We start from the raw sequence: 19,329 nt of genomic DNA on the forward strand, positions 1-19,329 counted from the left end.
TTAATAACCCAGACACAAGGCGGAGGAGGCATTCAACCTCAGTGGCCTGATGATGGCTCACTTGTCTGAACACTAAAAGTAGAAGCGATCTGCATCACTCGGTGTCCCTAGACCCTCTGCTTTCCCTTCTTAACTCCCTCCCTCCTTGTGCATGTGCTCCTCTCACAGATATGATCTATGAATCATGCCTCTATTTTTGATTAAAGGCAGCAAAGAGATGACTGAGCAACTTGCACAAGGATAACTGCCACACTGCAAAAGGGGGAAATGGTGTCAGGGCTGGGAATGAGACAAAGAGCTGGGTGTTTGGCCGAAGAAACAAGACTGTGTATTAGTAACTAACTTAAACATTGACATGACATCTGCTGATTCAGAACTCAGTTGTTTGACATGTAGATTATGGTAGACAAAATGATACAACAGAAACATTTTCATATTAAATGTATATAAACACATATAAAGACGCGCACACGTACACACACACACACACACACACACACACACACACACACACACACACACACACACACACACACACACACACACACAATAATGAGGGTGTTTCATGTATTGGTAATTTATTGCAATTTGTCAAACTTTAACCCATTAAAACCGGAAAACATCAGCGTCATTTTAGATTTTTGAGTTGGCTATTCAAAGATAGCAGATATACAAGCTCACACACACAAAAAATGGCTGGGTTAAAATAACCCATATTGGGTTTTTTTTAACCCCCCTCCTGGGTTACAAAGGGTCCTATTCAACCCCTGGGTTATTTTGACGCAACAAAATGGGTTATTAATTTTGGCCCATAATTTGGGTTATAACTTGGGTTATAAAAATAACCCATTCAGAGGGTCAACATAACCCAACTTCCAAGTTATTTTGACCCATAATTTGTGTTATAAAAATAACCCATTCAGAGGGTCAGCATAACCCAACTTCCAAGTTATTTTGACCCATAATGTCGGTTATGAATGAAGCATTATTGGTTCAATCAATCAATCAATCAATCAATCAATCAACCAATCAACCAATCAATCCCAACTCTCTGAGCCAACAATAAGGTTACAGAAATCTTATAACCCATGAATTGGGTCCCTATATCCTAGGAAATTGATATGGCTGGGATGGGTTACATAAATATCCAAAGTGTTTTTACTGTGTATAGTTGCCTGCAAGAGGCATGAAAACTCTTTGTTGGAGCAACCATCAACAACAAACCCTTTCCAACAGATACTATACATATGAATGGGAAAAGGGGAGAGAGACTGACCAAACAAACAGACATTTACATTCATGGTTTTGCTAACAAATCACATAAAACAACATATCACCAAATAATACCATAACAAAACACTAAACACAACGACCCATAACATACACATTCTAATATTCAAATAATAACACATATAAGAACAATAACACACGGTCCTGGTATGCTGGGAAATGGACTTCCTCTAACCACTCCCATGGGGTGTGACCTATCCGACCCAACAATTGGGTTACCCTCAGAAAAATAACCCAGAAATCTTAACCCACTTTAAAAACCCATGAATTGGGTCCCTATAACCCAGGATAATAACAGTTACAGAAATAACCCACATGTTTTTAGTGTGCAGCGCGTTACTTTGTGCTCTCTGATCTTAGATGTTGAGCTGAACTGAAGTGATCGTTGTCGTTCCAACTGAATTACAGAACAACAATCTGGAGCGAGCGCTGGACTGGATCTTCACTCATCCGGAGGAGGAGGAGAGCGAAGCGCTGTCAGACCTGGGTGACACAGAGCCCAATGACATGGCCTTCTCAAATGCCAACTCCCACAGTGATTCCACGCTGTCACCAGACCGGGACACCTCGGGTCCACGGGTCAAAGATGGACCGGGACGTAAGTGACCACGACTCACAATTTCACCGATTACTTCTGCCCATGTACTCTTGAAGTTTATTTTTATGCCGAAGCTATCTAGAGAAGAGGGCTCTCCCTTATAATGTGTCCCCCAATTTCTGTTTTCGACTGTCTGCCCGTATTAAATCCACACTAGACCTGTGCCCAAGTCCTCGGAAACGTTGCAAGTTAGGAACAATGCAAGTTGTGAATGCTTACCCCATCTGGTTTCGTAATATCCATTGTCAGAGTACTTGTTGTACCTGTTTGTCCGCGTGGTGTCGCGTCATTCAAAAGCCTAAACCGCTTTTGCTATAACCACACCCTGCTTCTGTTATAACCACGCCCTGCTTCTGTTATAAAGTATAGTTTTCAGCGCCATTCGAGTTTTGTTCCCGATAGGTACAGTCATGTTTATGAGGGCCCTCCTATGCCCAGCTTTGTGTGTTTGTGTGTAACACATTTGTGATGATTTGATTGGCCAGTTTTGTGTTGTTTGTGTGTACCACATAGTGATGATTTGATAGGCTGAGCATGTGCTATGTATGATGATAAGAGCGCCCCTCACTTCAAGTGTAATTCTTTGGTGTTAACCTCAACTGCCACTCAAAGTGTGTACTGGCCAATAACAGCGGGTCCTTGCACCCTTTTATGCCCATATATGGAGATCACTGATGTCATCAGTATATATACCCAATCCGACCAATATATGAATATATTGGTCGGATTTGTGGTTCAGAATAACTAGATCCTCATATATGGGCATATTGCAATGCAATTGGGGAACAATGAAAGTTGGGAATGCATTCCCCACCGTGTTAAGGCTCATTCATGGTCTGGATCTTCGGTGGTAAGGTGACCACCGCTCCGGTGGTGAGCTGCCCACCTGAGCTGAAATAACGTTGAGTGGTGGTGAGTAAAAACAGAGAGAAGGGCTGGGGTGGTGGCGGTGGTTTGCTCTTCACCGTGGCTCGTGATGTCATGTTGTAGTTTGGTGGTCACCCCCACCACCGAAAATCCAGACTATGAATAACGCTTGATTCAATATCCGTTGTAAACATTGTCAGAGTACCTGTTGTACCTGTCTGTCCGTCAAAAAAGGCAGACACCTTTTCATTGCTATAGAGTGTTTGTTCAATCAGGTGAGAGTATCTATTTATGAGCTTACTTTTTATAATGTTCCAGCTCCAATTTTGTCTGCTCATTTCTTTGTGTCATTACTTACAATTCCACTTTAATCTGTATCCTGACTGCTCTATCCTAATTGGATAAAATTGCTATACCAGTTTTAGTTTCGGTTTCTGAAAATCCATTTTCTGTTTAATAAAAAGCTGGAGAGACATGGAGACTCCTGTTACTGAACAAACACTATAGCAATGAGCACTATCACAATATAGAGATTTTTAACACTTACTTATTTTAACCAAAGAAAATCACGTACACGTACACTTTAAATATTTAACTTACATCATAGATATGTCATAGATAACTAACATCATACTTGCCCAAATATAGAGGTCCACCTGGCCTGACGGTGGTATGAGTTCCACTGAGCACATCTCCCTTGGTTAGAATAGAATACATACTGTATCCCTTGTGTAGGAATCAGTTGTGCATACCTGTGATTTCAGCTGCATGCTCTCTATCTGTTCTTAAGGTTATTGTTGTCTTGAGGGGGACAAGTGGCAACTGCTACGCTTTCACAAAATATTAAAATACAGTTGTTGTTTCTCTGGTGACAGCAACGGCAAACATGGTGAAGGAACAGTTCAGGGAGACGGATGTGGCTAAGAAAATAAGCCACATCTGCTTTGGGATGAAGTCTGCAGAGGAGATGCGTCAGCAGGCACACATCCAGGTGGTCAATATGAACCTGTACAGCCAGGACACCATGCGCACCCCACTTCCCTATGGAGTGTTGGACCACCGTATGGGCACCAGTGAGAAGAACCGTCCCTGTGAGACGTGTGGGAAGAATCTGGACGATTGTTCAGGACATTATGGCTACCTGGACCTTGAGCTGCCATGCTTCCATGTTGGCTATTTCAAAGCCATCGTAGGAATCCTACATATGATCTGTAAGACATGTTCCCACATCATGCTGACAAAGGACGAGAAACTCCAGTTCATGGAGTCTTTGAGAAGTCCCAATCTGGTTTATTTTCAAAAGAAGAAAGACTTGAAAAAGATCTCTGACAAATGCCGCAAAAGGACAATCTGTCTAAACTGTAACGCATTCAATGGACCGGTGAAAAAGTTGAGCTTCTTAAAGATCATCCACGAGAAGTATAAAACCACCCAGAAGGTGGTGAAACCGTTCGTGTCGGATTTCATCCAGTCATTTAACACCGCCATAGAGCACAACAAGGAACTGGAAGCTTTGCTCCCCAGGGCACAGGAGATGCTAAACCCTCTGATAGTGCTGAACCTGTTCAAGAGTATCCCTGCTGAGGATGTCCCACTGCTGCTGATGAACCCTGAGGCGGGGAAGCCTGCCGACCTGATTCTCACCCGCCTCCTGGTTCCTCCCCTCTGCATCCGGCCCTCAGTGTCCAGTGACCTCAAGTCAGGCACAACTGAAGACGACCTCACCATGAAGCTCAAAGATATCATCTTTGTCAACAATAACATTAAGGAGCACCGTAGGACAGGAGCAAAGACCCAGACCATTATGGAAGACTGGGACTGGCTGCAGCTGCACTGTGCTCTCTACATCGACGGTGAACACTCTGGAATCCCGCGCGACATGGCTCCCAAGAAAACGCCAAGGGGCTTTGTCCAGAGACTGAAAGGAAAGCAAGGGCGATTCAGAGGTAACCTCTCGGGAAAGAGAGTGAACTTCTCCGGGAGAACAGTGATCTCCCCAGACCCAAACCTGAGAATCGATGAAGTGGCTGTGCCTGTGCATGTAGCCAAAATCTTGACTTATCCAGAGAATGTAAATAAAGAAAATATGGAACTTATGAGGAAACTGGTTCGTAATGGCCCTGCCGTACACCCTGGAGCCAACTACATCGTCCAGCGCCACATTGGAAAAACGTGTCTGAAATTCTGCAACCGTGAAAAGAAGGCCCTGGAGCTGAGGTTTGGTGACGTGGTCGAGCGACACATACTAGACGGAGACATTGTCCTGTTCAACCGACAGCCATCTCTGCACAAACTCAGCATCATGGCCCACATCGCCAGAGTGAAACCTCACAGGACTTTCAGCTTCAACGTGTGTGTGTGCACGCCATACAACGCTGACTTTGATGGCGACGAGATGAACCTTCACCTGCCTCAGACGGAAGAAGCCAAGGCTGAGGCTCTGGTCCTGATGGATACAAAAGCTAATCTTGTAACTCCAAGAAATGGGGAGCTTCTTATTGCTGCCATTCAGGACTTCTTGACAGCAGCCTATCTCTTGACCCTGAAAGACACCTTCTTTGACAGATCTAAGGCCTGTCAGATAGTGGCATCCATCCTGGTGGGGAAGGATGAAAAAATCAGGATGGCTCTCCCCCACCCTACAATATTGAAGCCCATGGCTCTGTGGACAGGCAAGCAGATATTCAGCCTCATCCTGAAGCCCAGTAAGGAATGTCCAGTCAGGGCCAACCTTCGAACCAAGGGAAAGCAGTACTGTGGCAGGGGAGAAGACCTCTGCTCCAATGACTCATTTGTAGTGATCCAGAACAGTGAGCTGATGTGTGGTGCCATGGACAAGGGCATCCTGGGCTCTGGCTCAAAGAACAACATCTTTTACATTCTCCTGAGGGACTGGGGACAGCTAGAGGCCGCTAATGCCATGTCCCGTCTGGCCAGGCTGGCCCCTGTGTACCTCTCCAACCGTGGCTTCTCCATTGGTATAGGTGACGTGACGCCAGGCCAGGGTCTGCTGAAAGCCAAGCAAGACCTACTGGAAGAGGGCTACAGGAAGTGTGACGAGCACATTGGCGCTCTGAAGACCGGCAAGCTGCAGCAGAAACCTGGCTGTACTGCAGAGGAAACACTGGAGGATCTCATCCTTAAAGAGCTGTCCGTCATCAGAGAACATGCTGGCAGTGCCTGCCGGAAGGAGCTAGACAAGAGTAACAGCCCACTGATCATGGCCCTTTGTGGCTCCAAAGGCTCTTTCATCAATATCTCCCAGATGATCGCTTGTGTCGGTCAACAGGCTATAAGTGGCTCTCGAGTGCCTGATGGCTTTGAGAATCGCTCCCTGCCTCACTTCGACAAGCACTCCAAACTGCCCGCTGCCAAAGGTTTTGTAGCTAACAGCTTCTATTCTGGCCTGACACCCACTGAGTTCTTCTTCCACACCATGGCTGGCCGTGAGGGTCTGGTGGACACGGCTGTTAAAACGGCAGAGACTGGATACATGCAGAGGCGTCTGGCCAAGTCCCTGGAGGATATGTGCTGCCAGTATGACCAGACAGTGCGCGGCTCCACAGGGGACGTTGTCCAGTTCATTTACGGTGGTGACGGTTTGGATCCCACCACCATGGAGGGCAAGGATGAACCGTTGGAGTTCAAGAGAGTGCTAGACAACATCCGGGCTGTCTACCCATGTCAACATGAGCCTGCTCTCAGTAAGAACGAGCTGGTCCGCACTGCAGAATTCACCATGAAGAGAGGGGACTTCCTGCAGGGATTTCCTGTGCACCTCCACCATGAAGAGATCGGACGTCCTGGGAAAACTCAACCCAGAGTCAGCTTCCTGCAGAGGGTTCTGAAGTTCATCGAGAGTATGTCAGAAAGTATCAAGAAAACCAGAGACAAGTATGGCATTAATGACAACTTCAGTACAGAGCCAAAGCTCCTCTATCAGCTGGACCGCATTACCCCTACACAGCTGGAAAAGTTCCTGGAAACATGCAAGGACAAATATATGAGAGCTCAGATGGAGCCAGGTTCAGCAGTGGGGGCTTTGTGTGCCCAGAGCATCGGGGAGCCTAGCACCCAGATGACTCTGAAAACCTTCCACTTTGCTGGAGTCGCATCCATGAATATCACCCTGGGTGTGCCCCGAATCCAGGAGATCATTAATGCCTCCAAGAACATTAGCACGCCAATCATCAGTGCCCATCTGGATACGGAGGATGATGCCGACTTTGCTCGTCTGGTGAAGGGAAGGATTGAGAAAACTGTTCTTGGAGAGATTTCAGAGTATATAGAGGAGGTATTTCTGCCTGATGACTGTTTCATTCGGGTGAAGTTGTCATTGGAGAGGATAAGGCTGCTGCGACTAGATGTGAATGCACAAACTGTCCGTTGCTCCATCTGTATGTCTAAACTGCTCGTGAAGCCGGAACACATTGCCATACACGGCGAGGCGGTGGTATGCGTATCTCCCCGGAAAAACAGCAAAAGCTCCATGTACTACGTATTGCAGTCTCTCAAAGAAGATCTTCTCAAGGTGGTGGTTCAGGGAATCCCTGAGGTTGCCAGAGCAGTCATCAACATTGACGAGCATAGTGTCAAGAACAAATACAACCTGCTGGTGGAGGGGAATAACCTACGTGCTGTCATGGCAACGCATGGCATCAACGGGAGGAGGACCACGTCAAACAATGCTCCTGAGGTGGAGAAGACATTGGGTATTGAAGCAGCCAGGACCACTATTATCAATGAGTTCCAGTACACCATGAGCAACCACGGCCTGAGCATCGACCAACGCCATGTCATGCTCCTAGCAGACCTCATGTCCTATAAGGGGGAAATTCTTGGCATCACCAGATATGGCTTGGCCAAGATGAGGGAAAGTGTCCTCAATCTGGCGTCCTTTGAGAGAACAGCAGATATCCTTTTTGATGGGGCCTACTTTGGACAGAAGGACTCCGTTCGTGGTGTGTCTGAGTGCATCATCATGGGCATTCCCATGAACGTCGGCACGGGTCTGTTCAAGCTGTTACATAAGGCTGACAAGGAACCCTCTCCACCTGAGAGGCCTCTTCTCTTCGACTCCCCTGACTTTCATATTCCTCAAGCATTCTAATCATCCTCACCTGTCCTCATCGCCTTAACCATCTGAACCCTAGCATTCCTTCTGAAGGGAACATTGGCCGGTGGTGGCGAATCTGTAACGCCTCGCGATGTGGGGAGTTATTTTCGGTGTTTGTTCTACCACTTGAGGGTTTAAGTGGTTGAAGCTCACACATTGACTGTTTTGGGTTTGGGTCCCGTTCCTCTGTTATGGGGGGATCATGTCATTGCTGTGGGGGGTGGTCCAAAGCCGTTACTTTATAGGAAATGTGTTGTGCCCTCAAGGCCATGGTCGAGCTACAAGCTCACAACGTGTCACATTTTGAGCTTGTGGATCTGCTGTTCTACAAACACAAGACTTGTTTACCTCAGGTTAGGTTATAATATGTGACCGTAGTTTTCATTGTGATCTTAACAGTGCATTTAAGTGCAAACCTATATTTCATTGTGTTAGCTGTCACATAGCAAGCACATTGGAAATGATCATCAGTTCTACACAGTTTGGAGCACGTTTTGTGTGTGAATGTACTATTAGTGTGTATATTTTGCAAATGTGAATAAACTAAAAGAAAGAAAAATGTCCCTTATATTTTTCATTTGGTTAAACAATATTTTACTGTAAATGCGATGAGTATACAGTGTTATGCAAGACCCACATGTCATATGCTGAAGTGGCAGTCAGCTGACCAATTGGGCAGGGTATTTAAGCTCACCTAAGACTGCAGTCGTCCTGCATTCCTTCTGCATAATGGTTCCTGGTTGTCGTTTGCTTCCACCGCCACCCCAGCACCACCGGTGGGCTCTGCTATTTCTGTTTCCCATGGGGGATGTTTAATGATGGTTGTATAATCGTGCCGAGCAGGGAGAAAATGTAGCAGAGCCGAACGCCAACATCAAATATGTTTGATGTTGAGCTACGAGCTTGTAGGTCTGCTATTTAAAAAAAAAGAACGACTGACATAGAAACATAGCTTTTTCATAAAAATGTCAGGATGTAGAAGACATTTTTAGAATCTGATCTCAGGTCAAAATGGGTTAAGGGATGAGCTTAAAAAGTTGGGATGGGCACAAAATGAATATTAATAATATAGCTGCAAACAGCAATAAAAACCATGAAAACCCCCTCTCTTCACATCATCTTTAAATAACTGGTTGGAGACTGGAGATGATGTCACTTTTTGTTCCGCTGATTGGCTGAAGGGGTTGTCTGTCAACACAGTACTCTCGCAGCCAACCATGCATTTAGTGGGGTCGAGACTCCACACAAATGAATGGAAATGCGTGGTTGACACCCAGAACATCGAATGTTGCGCAACAGACGCTCCCAGCCTGTGGAGTGATGCGATCGGTTTTGATATCAATAATCTCCGTCCTTTTGATCAATCTTCGTCCTGGGCGCTGGGCGTTACTAATTGAAAAGACGGTGAACTTCGTCCACCCGTGCGCTCGGGTGTTAACCAGGCTATGAAAATCTTAGCAGATCATATAATTCATTCATTGGGGGATCTAAACGTCAGAGGTTCTTTGACGAATGACCTTCGAACTTCAGTTCTTGAGAGATTCTCACGACCCTCTCTACTATATTGCCAAATATCATGGAAAATGACACAGCACAGAACTGGCAAAACTGCGAAAAATGACAGATAATTATTAGGCAGGTCGTCCGTGGACCCCCAAGTGGCCCGCAAAGTATTCCCTGGGGGGGTCTGTGTATTCCTCTGACTCACAGACGTCTCTCTCTTGCATACACACACACGCATGCACGTGCTTGTGACCTGTCAGCGGACGTCACACACGCTCATTCGCACGCATGTGCGCACGTCCCGCCACTGCTCTGAGTGCTCTCACAACCTGTGTCTCCATTCGTAAACAACAAGACAACAACAACACGAGAGAGAGACTGAAACATCACGTGGGGGTACATTAAACGTAACTTGCCAATTAGAGCAGGCAGAACAGACGTGTAGAATTTGTTCACAGCTAAAGAGTTTGAGTTATGTAGGAGCTCAGCCAGTGAGAGCTGAGCTCCCATGAAAGCATACTGTACATTTGACAGTTAATTAAGAAATATAATGACATAAGTCTTTGTTTGATTTCTGTTCTTCTCAGGTTATGAGCTCTTTGCTTTCATCAGCCACATGGGAGCATCCACAATGTCTGGACATTATGTATGTCACATTAAGAAGGAGGGAAGGTGAGTCATTTACTTCACAATCAGTTGATTGTAATAGATTATGAAGAATATGATTATGTAGTTTTAGCTAAATTGGGGAAGCCTATAAAGAGGTTATAATAATAATTCAAGTATTATTTATTTATGTTGTATTTGTTACTTACTTTAGCTATTTATCTTTTCTATTCGACGAAAACTTTCAAAATGTTTCCAAATGTAAAACAAATATTTAATACAGCAGGTAGTAGGTTTGCTATTTTCACAGTACATAGAGAAATGCTGCTTGTCCTCATAGCAGGTGAATAGGTGAATCCACACAATTTGACATTTACAGAAAACGGTGGCCCGTCCTCAAATGTTCTGCCTTCCATCCTTCCAGGTGGGTGATCTACAACGACCACAAAGTTTGTTTGTCTGAAAGGCCTCCTAAAGACTTGGGCTACATCTACTTTTACCATCGACTGTCTAGCAGTTAGAGGGAGCTAGAGTCAGCCATACCCCAACACCCCGCCCCTCCACCGTGCAACCTTACAGAGAACTGCATTCTCCTAACCAGAGGACTGGGAGACAACATCAACAATAATAGCAGCATTTAGCTACCGTTGAAAATGGTGGAAATAAGCCCTTCACACCAGCCGAGGGGAGAACGGTTCGACGTACTATGATGTCATTGAGCAACAACCAGGAATCACTCAACACTGCTGTGGTCAAAAAGGGGAAAGCAATGTGCTGCTGGTGTGTCTACGTTTATTGTGTTTTGCTTTAAATGTGTATTTAAGTGTATGTGTTTTTGTCTCTACAGTGTAGGTACAGAGGGATGTGTGCAATTTCCATGACTGGAGTGCTATATAAGCAACATAATATCACATATCGGTTCTTATTATTCATTCTTTCTGCCTTCAGCTACTGCCAGTATTTTACAGTGGTATGTTTTTTTACACTGACATGGCATTGCGAGTGCTTAATTGCCAGACCTTAACATTTGCCAACTGTAAAACTTGGCAACAAGTACAACAAATATCAACAAATTGCTTTGCTGTGGGGGACTTCTCCATTATCTCACGGTGTGGAAATACATCTGAATGTTCTACATCCCCTGGGAAACTTGAAAGGACATAAGGAATAAGGAATTCTAAACATGTTGACTAGCATGTTTTGGTTTGATCAAAGAACGTGGAAGAATTGCCCCAATTCACCATTTGTCAGCCTTCTGATTGGTCCCTAACTGACAGGAGGCTGCCTTGCTCCGCCCTGGTTCCACCTTGTTTATGTTGAATTTGCTAAAACATAGTTTTTGGAAAAAACTAAAAACAAACATGATATGCCCAATTACCATGCTGCACCTGTGATGTTCCTTTTTTTTACTGACACCAAGTTTAAAATAAGAATTGAATGCACAGAATATAAATACGAAGCAACTGAAAAACACGTTATTTTAATGGTAGTGGATGGAGAGAAAGGATTTTTGTCCAAACACGAAACGGCAACCAATGGTTGTGGAGAGGGGCACAACCAGGGGCGGGACTTGACAAAGGGTGAATTGTCATGGTTCACAATGAAGGGGAGGAGAAATGCTTCAAGACTGGAAACAAATCTACACGCAGGTTTGCCACTCGGTGGCGCGCTATGAGCTTGTAGATCTGCTATTTTTCAATAGTTAAAGCATAACGTAATGCTAACACCAAACGGGTTCCCGCCCAAAATGGGTTAAAGTACGGTAATTTAATATTTTTTATTTATTGTTTCATAAAGAAAGAAAAAAAGATTATTTAACATATTGCTCCCGAAGCAACATGATTTGAATGTGAAAAAGAATGTGGCAACCAAAATTTCAACTGCTTGCAAGTTCACTTTATCCTTTCAATGACTTAAAAAAAGGATAAAAAGCTGAATGTTTTACATGATACAATTCACACTTAACTTTCCGACGGCTTCAGTTATGCCCATTTTTGCCACATCACAACTGTGTATACAGTATATTGTATGGGGAATGTCCTCCATCCTGCAGGGGCTCATTTCCTTTCATTTTTGCTGAAGGAAGTCAAATAATGCAAGTCATGCAGTATTCAGGCGCAACAGGCCAAGTTTACACAGTTGTTGGAGAAAATGAGATTGTTTAAATAGGAGTGCCCATTTTTTTTTTTTTACTTTTTCTTTATTTGGGTTAAACGCTCCCAAAATGTTTGTTGTCTCTGTGTCACCTCTAGGTGTACTTCATGATTGGTTAGTCATTTTCTGCGTAAAATGATCAACCAATGACAAAGATTCTAGGAAAATCTTTGTGCCGATTGCGGACCCTAGAGGTGTCACCAAGCCCCCAGTGCAGCTCTCCAATGTTGAAGCACTGGGCCCTATTAGTAAGAGGTCGGACTGCAGGCGGACCCGTGGCGTTATGACTAGGAAACCCCGTGCAGCTGGGGTTTAACATTGAGCGCCTGTTTGCACTTCCACATTTTGGGTGCCAAATTTTGGTGCCCAAATCGAAAAAATGCGGGGGGAAAAACACCACTGAGCAACTTCCACTGAAATGAATAACAGGGGGGCGAGGCTATCGCTCCGTTTCAGTCTCTATCCTTTTAATACACTATGGGTGTCACAGACACTACATTTTGTTGGGGAGCGTTTAACCCATTGCTGGCTGTCTGAATACCTAAAAAATGAAAAAAGGTCATTACATTTTTACATAATTATTGCTTCTAGATATTTTAACCAACTATTGAAAAAGAAAATATAAACAGTATATTAATCAAAAACATCAATTAGCTAATGTATTGATGCATTTGAACCTGTTTTCTGCCTTTATACTGTGGCAATATGCATTACAACTAGTTAAAGCAACTAATGGCTTAGTCACCACCTTATACTGAATCAATCAATGACTCACTCACTCTTCCTACTCATGTACAGTACGTAGTTGCTGCAGTGTTTATGTCCCAGATAGGATCAGTATTGTTGTTTGTATACCATACTTACAAGTAGGTATGTATGATTCTACAGTCAGTCTCCATTGATGATGTTTCAGATGCAATACCTACAGTATACTACTACTGTATACCTTAGTTTGTTGTATTTCTGATGACAGACCTATACAATGTAGCTTTATTGTAGTTCAACTTCTAACTACAGAATTCAGTCTGTGTTACATGGCACTTGAATCTTTTTTTACTATTTGTTAGTAGGTCTTGACTCTTGACAAGGTAATGGTGTCAGTTATTGCGTAGTGATGCATTAATATAGGGCACAAACACCTGTTCCAGGATTCTGAGATTCAGTGAAGCCTGTGGTTTTCGAAAAACACATTTTCGTAACCAGAAGACTAGAAGACAATAACAAGAATAGCAATAGCTTACTGTTGAAATGATGGAATTTGGCCCAAATCGACTAAAGTTATTTATTACATTTCCCCACATTTCTATTTAATTGTTTCATAGGTTTTAAGGTATACATTCTTAAGATCAAAGAGAAGGCAAGCTGTGTAACAGTATTATATTGAACTGCTCTGCCCATATCTGAAAATTAAACTTTGAGGACATATACCTGTCTATATATTCAAAAGCTAGAGTAAAGTTTGCAACAACAATAGAAACTCACCCCAGGAAAGCCTTATGTTGATTACTAAGTAGAATTCGGGACCCCCGAGTTTTTGGAAGAGAATGTTCGTTAAAATGTATCCCCCATAACAACTACATGATATGCATTGGGACTTATTTCTTAAGGCCTATTCATACGACAGTTTTAGGTGATGAGGTGACCACCGAAATGGTGGTTAGTAAAAACAGAGAGATGTGTTTGGGTGAGCGGTGAGTCGCTTACCACCACGGTGGTCACCTTATGACCTAAAACTGATGATGAATGATGACTGAAAATGAATAGGCCTCTAGGCCTCTCTTTCTATGCAAGTCTTGTGATTCTACCCCCAACACACACACATTTGTATTTATTAAATATTTTGGTGTCAGCGTGTTGTCACAGGAAATATAATGTATTGTAAATTGTGTCTGAATAATCCCGTAAGGAATGGGCTGCGAAAGGCAGCCAGACACGGAAATAAAATCAATAAATTATAATTTCCATTCACACACACACACACACACACACACCCTGAGACAATAAGTAGAATGTATCTTCTCTGTTCCATGGGAGGTTTGGCTTGCTCATTCTAAGGGATTTCAGACTTTCATACTGTGCAATTCTGGTTATTTCCATGCACCTTTGTCTCCCCCTCTTCTTTCTGCTGTATAGTCTGAACCAGAGGATGGCTGGTTAATTTCTGTTGTCTGTTTTTGTCCTTGTTTCAAGCTCAGCTTTCCCTTCATCTTATCATCTCTCTCTATCTCTTGTGTTCTCTGTAAGTTGCGAAAGGTTTACCTTTTGTGTCACAAAACGCCTTTGTACGGTCTGCGTGTGCACTAAGAGTTGACATTAGTCCTTTGGCTTGTACAATTGTAGTTTTGTGAGTTTATTCTCTTTTTTTCATTTATCTAAATGTTGAAAAAGGTACTTCACCTGTTTTTACTTTAACCTTGTTCCCTTTTGCCTTTTTGCAAACATGTTTGTGCCAATTCTGTAGTTTTCATTACATACAGTTTTCTTGAAGGGAATATTTAAAGTTGACTTTTGTAATGTATGTGTTTATCCAAATATTGCTTGGGATGCAGTATGGCAACGGTATGTTAATACCCCTGTAATACCAATATACCCAATAGTACTAAATACTTGCAATGTTTGGATAAGTAAATAAACTACACCTTTGTTGAGTTATGGCGCTAATATTTCTTTCAGGGTGAACAAATTTGTGACATTTTTACTTGTTATTTAAAGGGAAAGACCACTTTGGTAGAGGTTTGGGTTGTGTACTGTAGTTACCTTGCCATGATGTAACTCAAAATGTGGACAAGAAATCATAAATAATTGCTCCAATGATTAGAAATTGATAATTCAAAATATGCTCCTCGCCTCCTCCTTACATTGTACGCTGAAACAGCTTTCAAAGTCACTTTTTTTAGTACGTAAATAAACCCAAAGTTGATTCAGACAATATAGAGTACTATTTTATTTTTATTTATTTATTTATTATATAAAAACGTTCAACTTTGATTTTGCAATTTTTATTAGGAAGAAAACCAGGACTGGATCAGTGGATCCGGATCCAGATCTTCAAATAGTAAAATCAAGAGGAAGTTAACGTTTTTATTAAAAAAACAATGACAGCGATGCTCTAGTCTATATTGTCTGAATCAACTTCGTTTGTGTTCATTTATGTGCTAAAAGAGTGACTTGAGAGCTGTTTCAGCATAGGCCTACAATGTAAGTCAATGGGGAGTATATTTTGAATTATCAAATTTTATCAATGGAGCACATTTTTGATTTCTTGTCCACCTTTGGAGTTACAATCATGGCAAGGTAACTTTAAACTCAAACCTCAAAAAAGTGGTCTTGCCCTGTAAGTATGGCACTTAATTCGTTCCAGAACTCAAGACACAAGATCATATCACAAGAGTTTATTTTAAAATATTACGTTCAGATCGTATATCTCAAAGGTGCTAATGCAATTCTTGTCGTTTACAGGTATACAGCGAGAGTAATAAGCATTATAGGTATTTCAGTAAAACTATCAATTACAGTATATGAAAGTATATCATTTCAAGTGCATTATTTGCATCAAAATATCATTTCATTCATAGGCCTACCTGTACGGATAGATAAACTATAACAAACCTGGCATACACAGAGCAACAGAGAAAGAAACGTGTTGTAGACTAAATACACAGGTGGCACATTAAATAGAACCACACCCTACAAAGGATACAACAATTAGCTTGATGCCACAGAGCTTTACAACTCTGGTGCTTATAAACAGGGGAAGGCACCCAAACAAGAAGCATTGGAGAAGCACTTTATGTGACTTCATGGAGGACCCATTGACTTATTAGCAAGACTCGGTCTATAAAGAGCATTTATGCTCCATCATTATGGATGATGATTTTGGGCGGGAACCCCTTTTGGTGTTCGTTATGCTTTAGCTATTGAAAATTAGCAGATCTACAAGCTCATAACGCGCCACAGAGTGTCGTGCTATGAGCTTGTGGGTCTGCTATTTTTGAAAAAGAAGAACGACTGACATAGAAACATAGCTTTTTCAGAAAACTGTCAGGATGTGAAGACATTTTTAGAATCTGATCTCAGGTCAAAATGGGTTAAGAAGCCAACAGACAACTAGGCATCTTAATATTTGTTGCTTAATAATACTGTAAATTATTTCATAAATTGTGTTTCTAAACCTGACATGTAAAAGATAAAAACATTTGGCAGTGTAATAAAATATTAGATTTTGAATCCATTGAATTGAATGGAGGTTGTAACAGAATGCTCAGTATAGCATAATGTCCATGAATAGTTGTGAGCACATTAATGTAAAACTGCTTTATAACTCATTACAATATTATGTGAGCTTCACTGATAGATTAATTGTTTTTAGCTCAATGGGCATGGGGACTGCATAATGCATGCAACTTTTGCTTCATCATTACAATCCAAAAGGATTATAGGCTATTGCTTCAAAAACATGTATAACCCTTTTTTAATATAGCACATGAATTAGTGCACAACTGTTTCCAGATATTCTTATACATGTGTCAGCTATTGTTTATAACTTTCATAGGGTGTGGTTAGTGTTGTTGATTCATTTATCATTTGATTAACTAATCATAACTAGTACAAAACGGTTATAATTGCCCTGGCAATGTATTCAAGCTAGTTCAAGGTATCAGCATATTTGGAAAAGGTAGTACACACACTAATGCCTGATTTATACTTGTGCACTGAATATAACCAATAATAAGCTCTCAATAGCGACGCATTGTGAACTTATATTGAACTGCTATATTCGGTGCACAGCGCATTGTGCAACCAAGTATGAATCAGGAATTATCTGCTTGGGCCTTGATTGATCTAAAGGAAGGAAAAGCTTCCTGTGTACAATAAGTTCAGAATATATACTGCACACACACCACTTGCAGATAGTGTTGCAGATTTTGAAAGTGCATTGTAGAAATATTGCAAGGTAACTTCATGATATTCTTCCTTTTTTTAGTTAGTTGGATTAAAATAAATAAACTCATGCATAACATTTGAAAATGGCATTCAAAGATGAAGCATCTACAGTAGCATGCGATTGACCTTCAGTAGCATGCGTTGTAGTTAGGGCTGTCACCTCTGAGAAGGTACAGACGTAAGTTCTAGAAAAGGGAAATGTTCACGAACTTATTTCAATGCACATCAGTAGCCTATAGTGTACACAGTAGTATTGTACACAGAGCTAAAAAACAAAAACAAAAAACATCTTCATGAAAAAAAGAAATAAACAAAAGAAAACAAAACAAAGGCGTATGAGCCCATAAGATAAGTACCGGCAATTTGTGATTCTCAAAATCACAAGTTACCAAGCATCATATTCCGGTGCCTTGTTCTACAGTATGTACATATTTAACATAGCTGAAGACTACGCTCACCATTGCCTTTTAGGGAATTATTGGAAGTAGAATTAGTCAGTTTATGGGGACAAAAAAGTTTACTATTTAAAGTGAAAAGGTTTTCTTGGACTTGAGTTGAGGATCTAATGGATGTAAGGTGGGCAAAGTGTTAGCACAGTGTCCATTCCACTCACATTCCACAACTCATATGCTGCTGGAGGTACAAATTTGGCCTAAAACAGAAGGGTGGCCACACCCCTTTAGCTTTTAAAAATATAGATACAAAAAGTGATGATATTTAACAATTATAAAATAAATGGTTTGACAGCTGAGCACGGACAAAACAAAACAGTCACCGATGTTACATCATGCTATTATTCGTCTTAACAAAGACTGTCAAACATTAGTTTTACCATTAACAAATTAGCTAATACACCTCTTCATTTTGGTATTTGTCATATTGTGCAGTACAGCTAGCCTTCACATATTTCCACTTATGATTTCATCATCATGCTAATCAGCGTTTATTATTTATCTGGTCCATGACTGCTGGGTCGAGGTCATCTGCATAATTATTCTCCCAATACACCTGCAAGTCCAGGCAGGGTAAACAGGTACTGTCAGGTCTGTCAGATATCATACCAATACCATACAGTAAGATGCTCCATTTGGGTAAATCCAGAGTTTCTCCTGATGGGTGGGGCTTCAAGTTTTTGCGAGGATTGAAGAAGAATGCAAGAATTCTCCAAATTGGACCAACGTAAGGTTTTAGTGGGATAAACATTTGGAGAATGTGCATTGTTTGTGTTTGTCTCCAAATTTCATTTTGAAGATGTGGAACCATCCTCGTACTGCAAGCACTGAACTCGCCAGGGAGTAATTCTTCAATTCTCGCAAAAACTTCATGAAGCCCACCCATAAGTCATTTGCAATGGTGTCATCCGGCAGCTTCCCAGTTCCCCCAGAGAAGTGCACTATTCTAGACCATCATAGAATAGACACCAATAGATTTAGTGTCCTTTAGAAAACCATGTATAATGTATTGTTTTTCTACTCTCGTGACATCACTGCAGGTGATGTCATGAGAGGGCACCTGCAACTGGCAGACAGCCAGTTCAGGATCTGCTTTTCACCATTAGCTGTTCTTATATGTAGAGAGACATACGTAGTGTTGCGATGCAGTCTACCATTCATTGTCAATGGAAGCCAGTGATATGACGTTGCAAAGACGGAATGATGCATGTAGCTGATCCAAATCAACTCACAGCGCATTTTTGCATCGTTTCATCTGCCTGTCTGAACCCACCATAAGTCAACATTTTTCTTTTCAAACGCCGTGCATTGTGATGTGATGACATAGAGATGACATAACATCTTTAAGTGATCCTAAAATAATTTCAGACTTGGAGAATAAATACTGGGGAAATTATGTCTCTGGCAGTGTACCTTGATGTGCAATGAATTGGGCAATTTAAATTCAGTTCAGGGTTCACAGAGCTACATTTTTATGGTTGAAAGTCAAGAACATGAAAGCTCCACTTAAGGTGGATGGCAGTTTTCATTATGTGCTTCCTTTACTTTGTCGAATGAATCACTGACTGAAAATGAGAGTAGTTAAAAAAAAGAAGCTCTTTGAGCCTGCTGAATGAGAAACATCCTACAACACTGTCCTTAAATGGCAAATTGAAAATGCATACAGTTGTAACTTTGTTTGTGTTTAGCCAAGTTTGCTATCCCAAAGGTTTCTTTCTCACATCCAAAAAGCACTGCAGGTAGTGGAATATCTGGTAGATCCTGATATCGCTCCCTCAAATTTAGAATTTTCAACACAA

The 19,329-nt window shown here is 41.9% G+C and overlaps 2 protein-coding genes across 4 annotated transcripts in view; both read left to right on the top strand.

Moving 5' to 3' along the window:
- usp13 (ubiquitin specific peptidase 13) overlaps positions 1 to 14,782 on the top strand; it is a 45,303-nt gene extending 30,521 nt beyond the window's left edge. For all 3 annotated transcript variants that reach the window (XM_083767721.1, XM_083767722.1, XM_083767723.1), the window contains exons 19-21: positions 1,699 to 1,888; positions 9,962 to 10,046; positions 10,405 to 14,782. In XM_083767721.1, the coding sequence (XP_083623847.1) occupies positions 1,699 to 1,888; positions 9,962 to 10,046; positions 10,405 to 10,501 (372 nt within the window). In that variant the 3' untranslated portion in view covers positions 10,502 to 14,782. The remainder of the gene's footprint in view (positions 1 to 1,698; positions 1,889 to 9,961; positions 10,047 to 10,404) is intronic.
- On the top strand, positions 3,642 to 7,865 carry LOC310860807 (DNA-directed RNA polymerase III subunit RPC1-like; the record flags this gene model as incomplete). The annotated part of the gene is made up of 1 exon (XM_083767997.1): positions 3,642 to 7,865. One exon carries the CDS (start codon positions 3,642 to 3,644, stop codon positions 7,863 to 7,865), a length of 4,224 nt encoding a protein of 1,407 aa, XP_083624123.1.
- Positions 14,783 to 19,329: the final 4,547 nt, after the last annotated feature.

Source organism: Protomyctophum parallelum (assembly GCF_964188405.1).
Source record: "Protomyctophum parallelum genome assembly, chromosome: 6".
NCBI classification, from domain to species: Eukaryota; Metazoa; Chordata; class Actinopteri; order Myctophiformes; family Myctophidae; genus Protomyctophum; species Protomyctophum parallelum.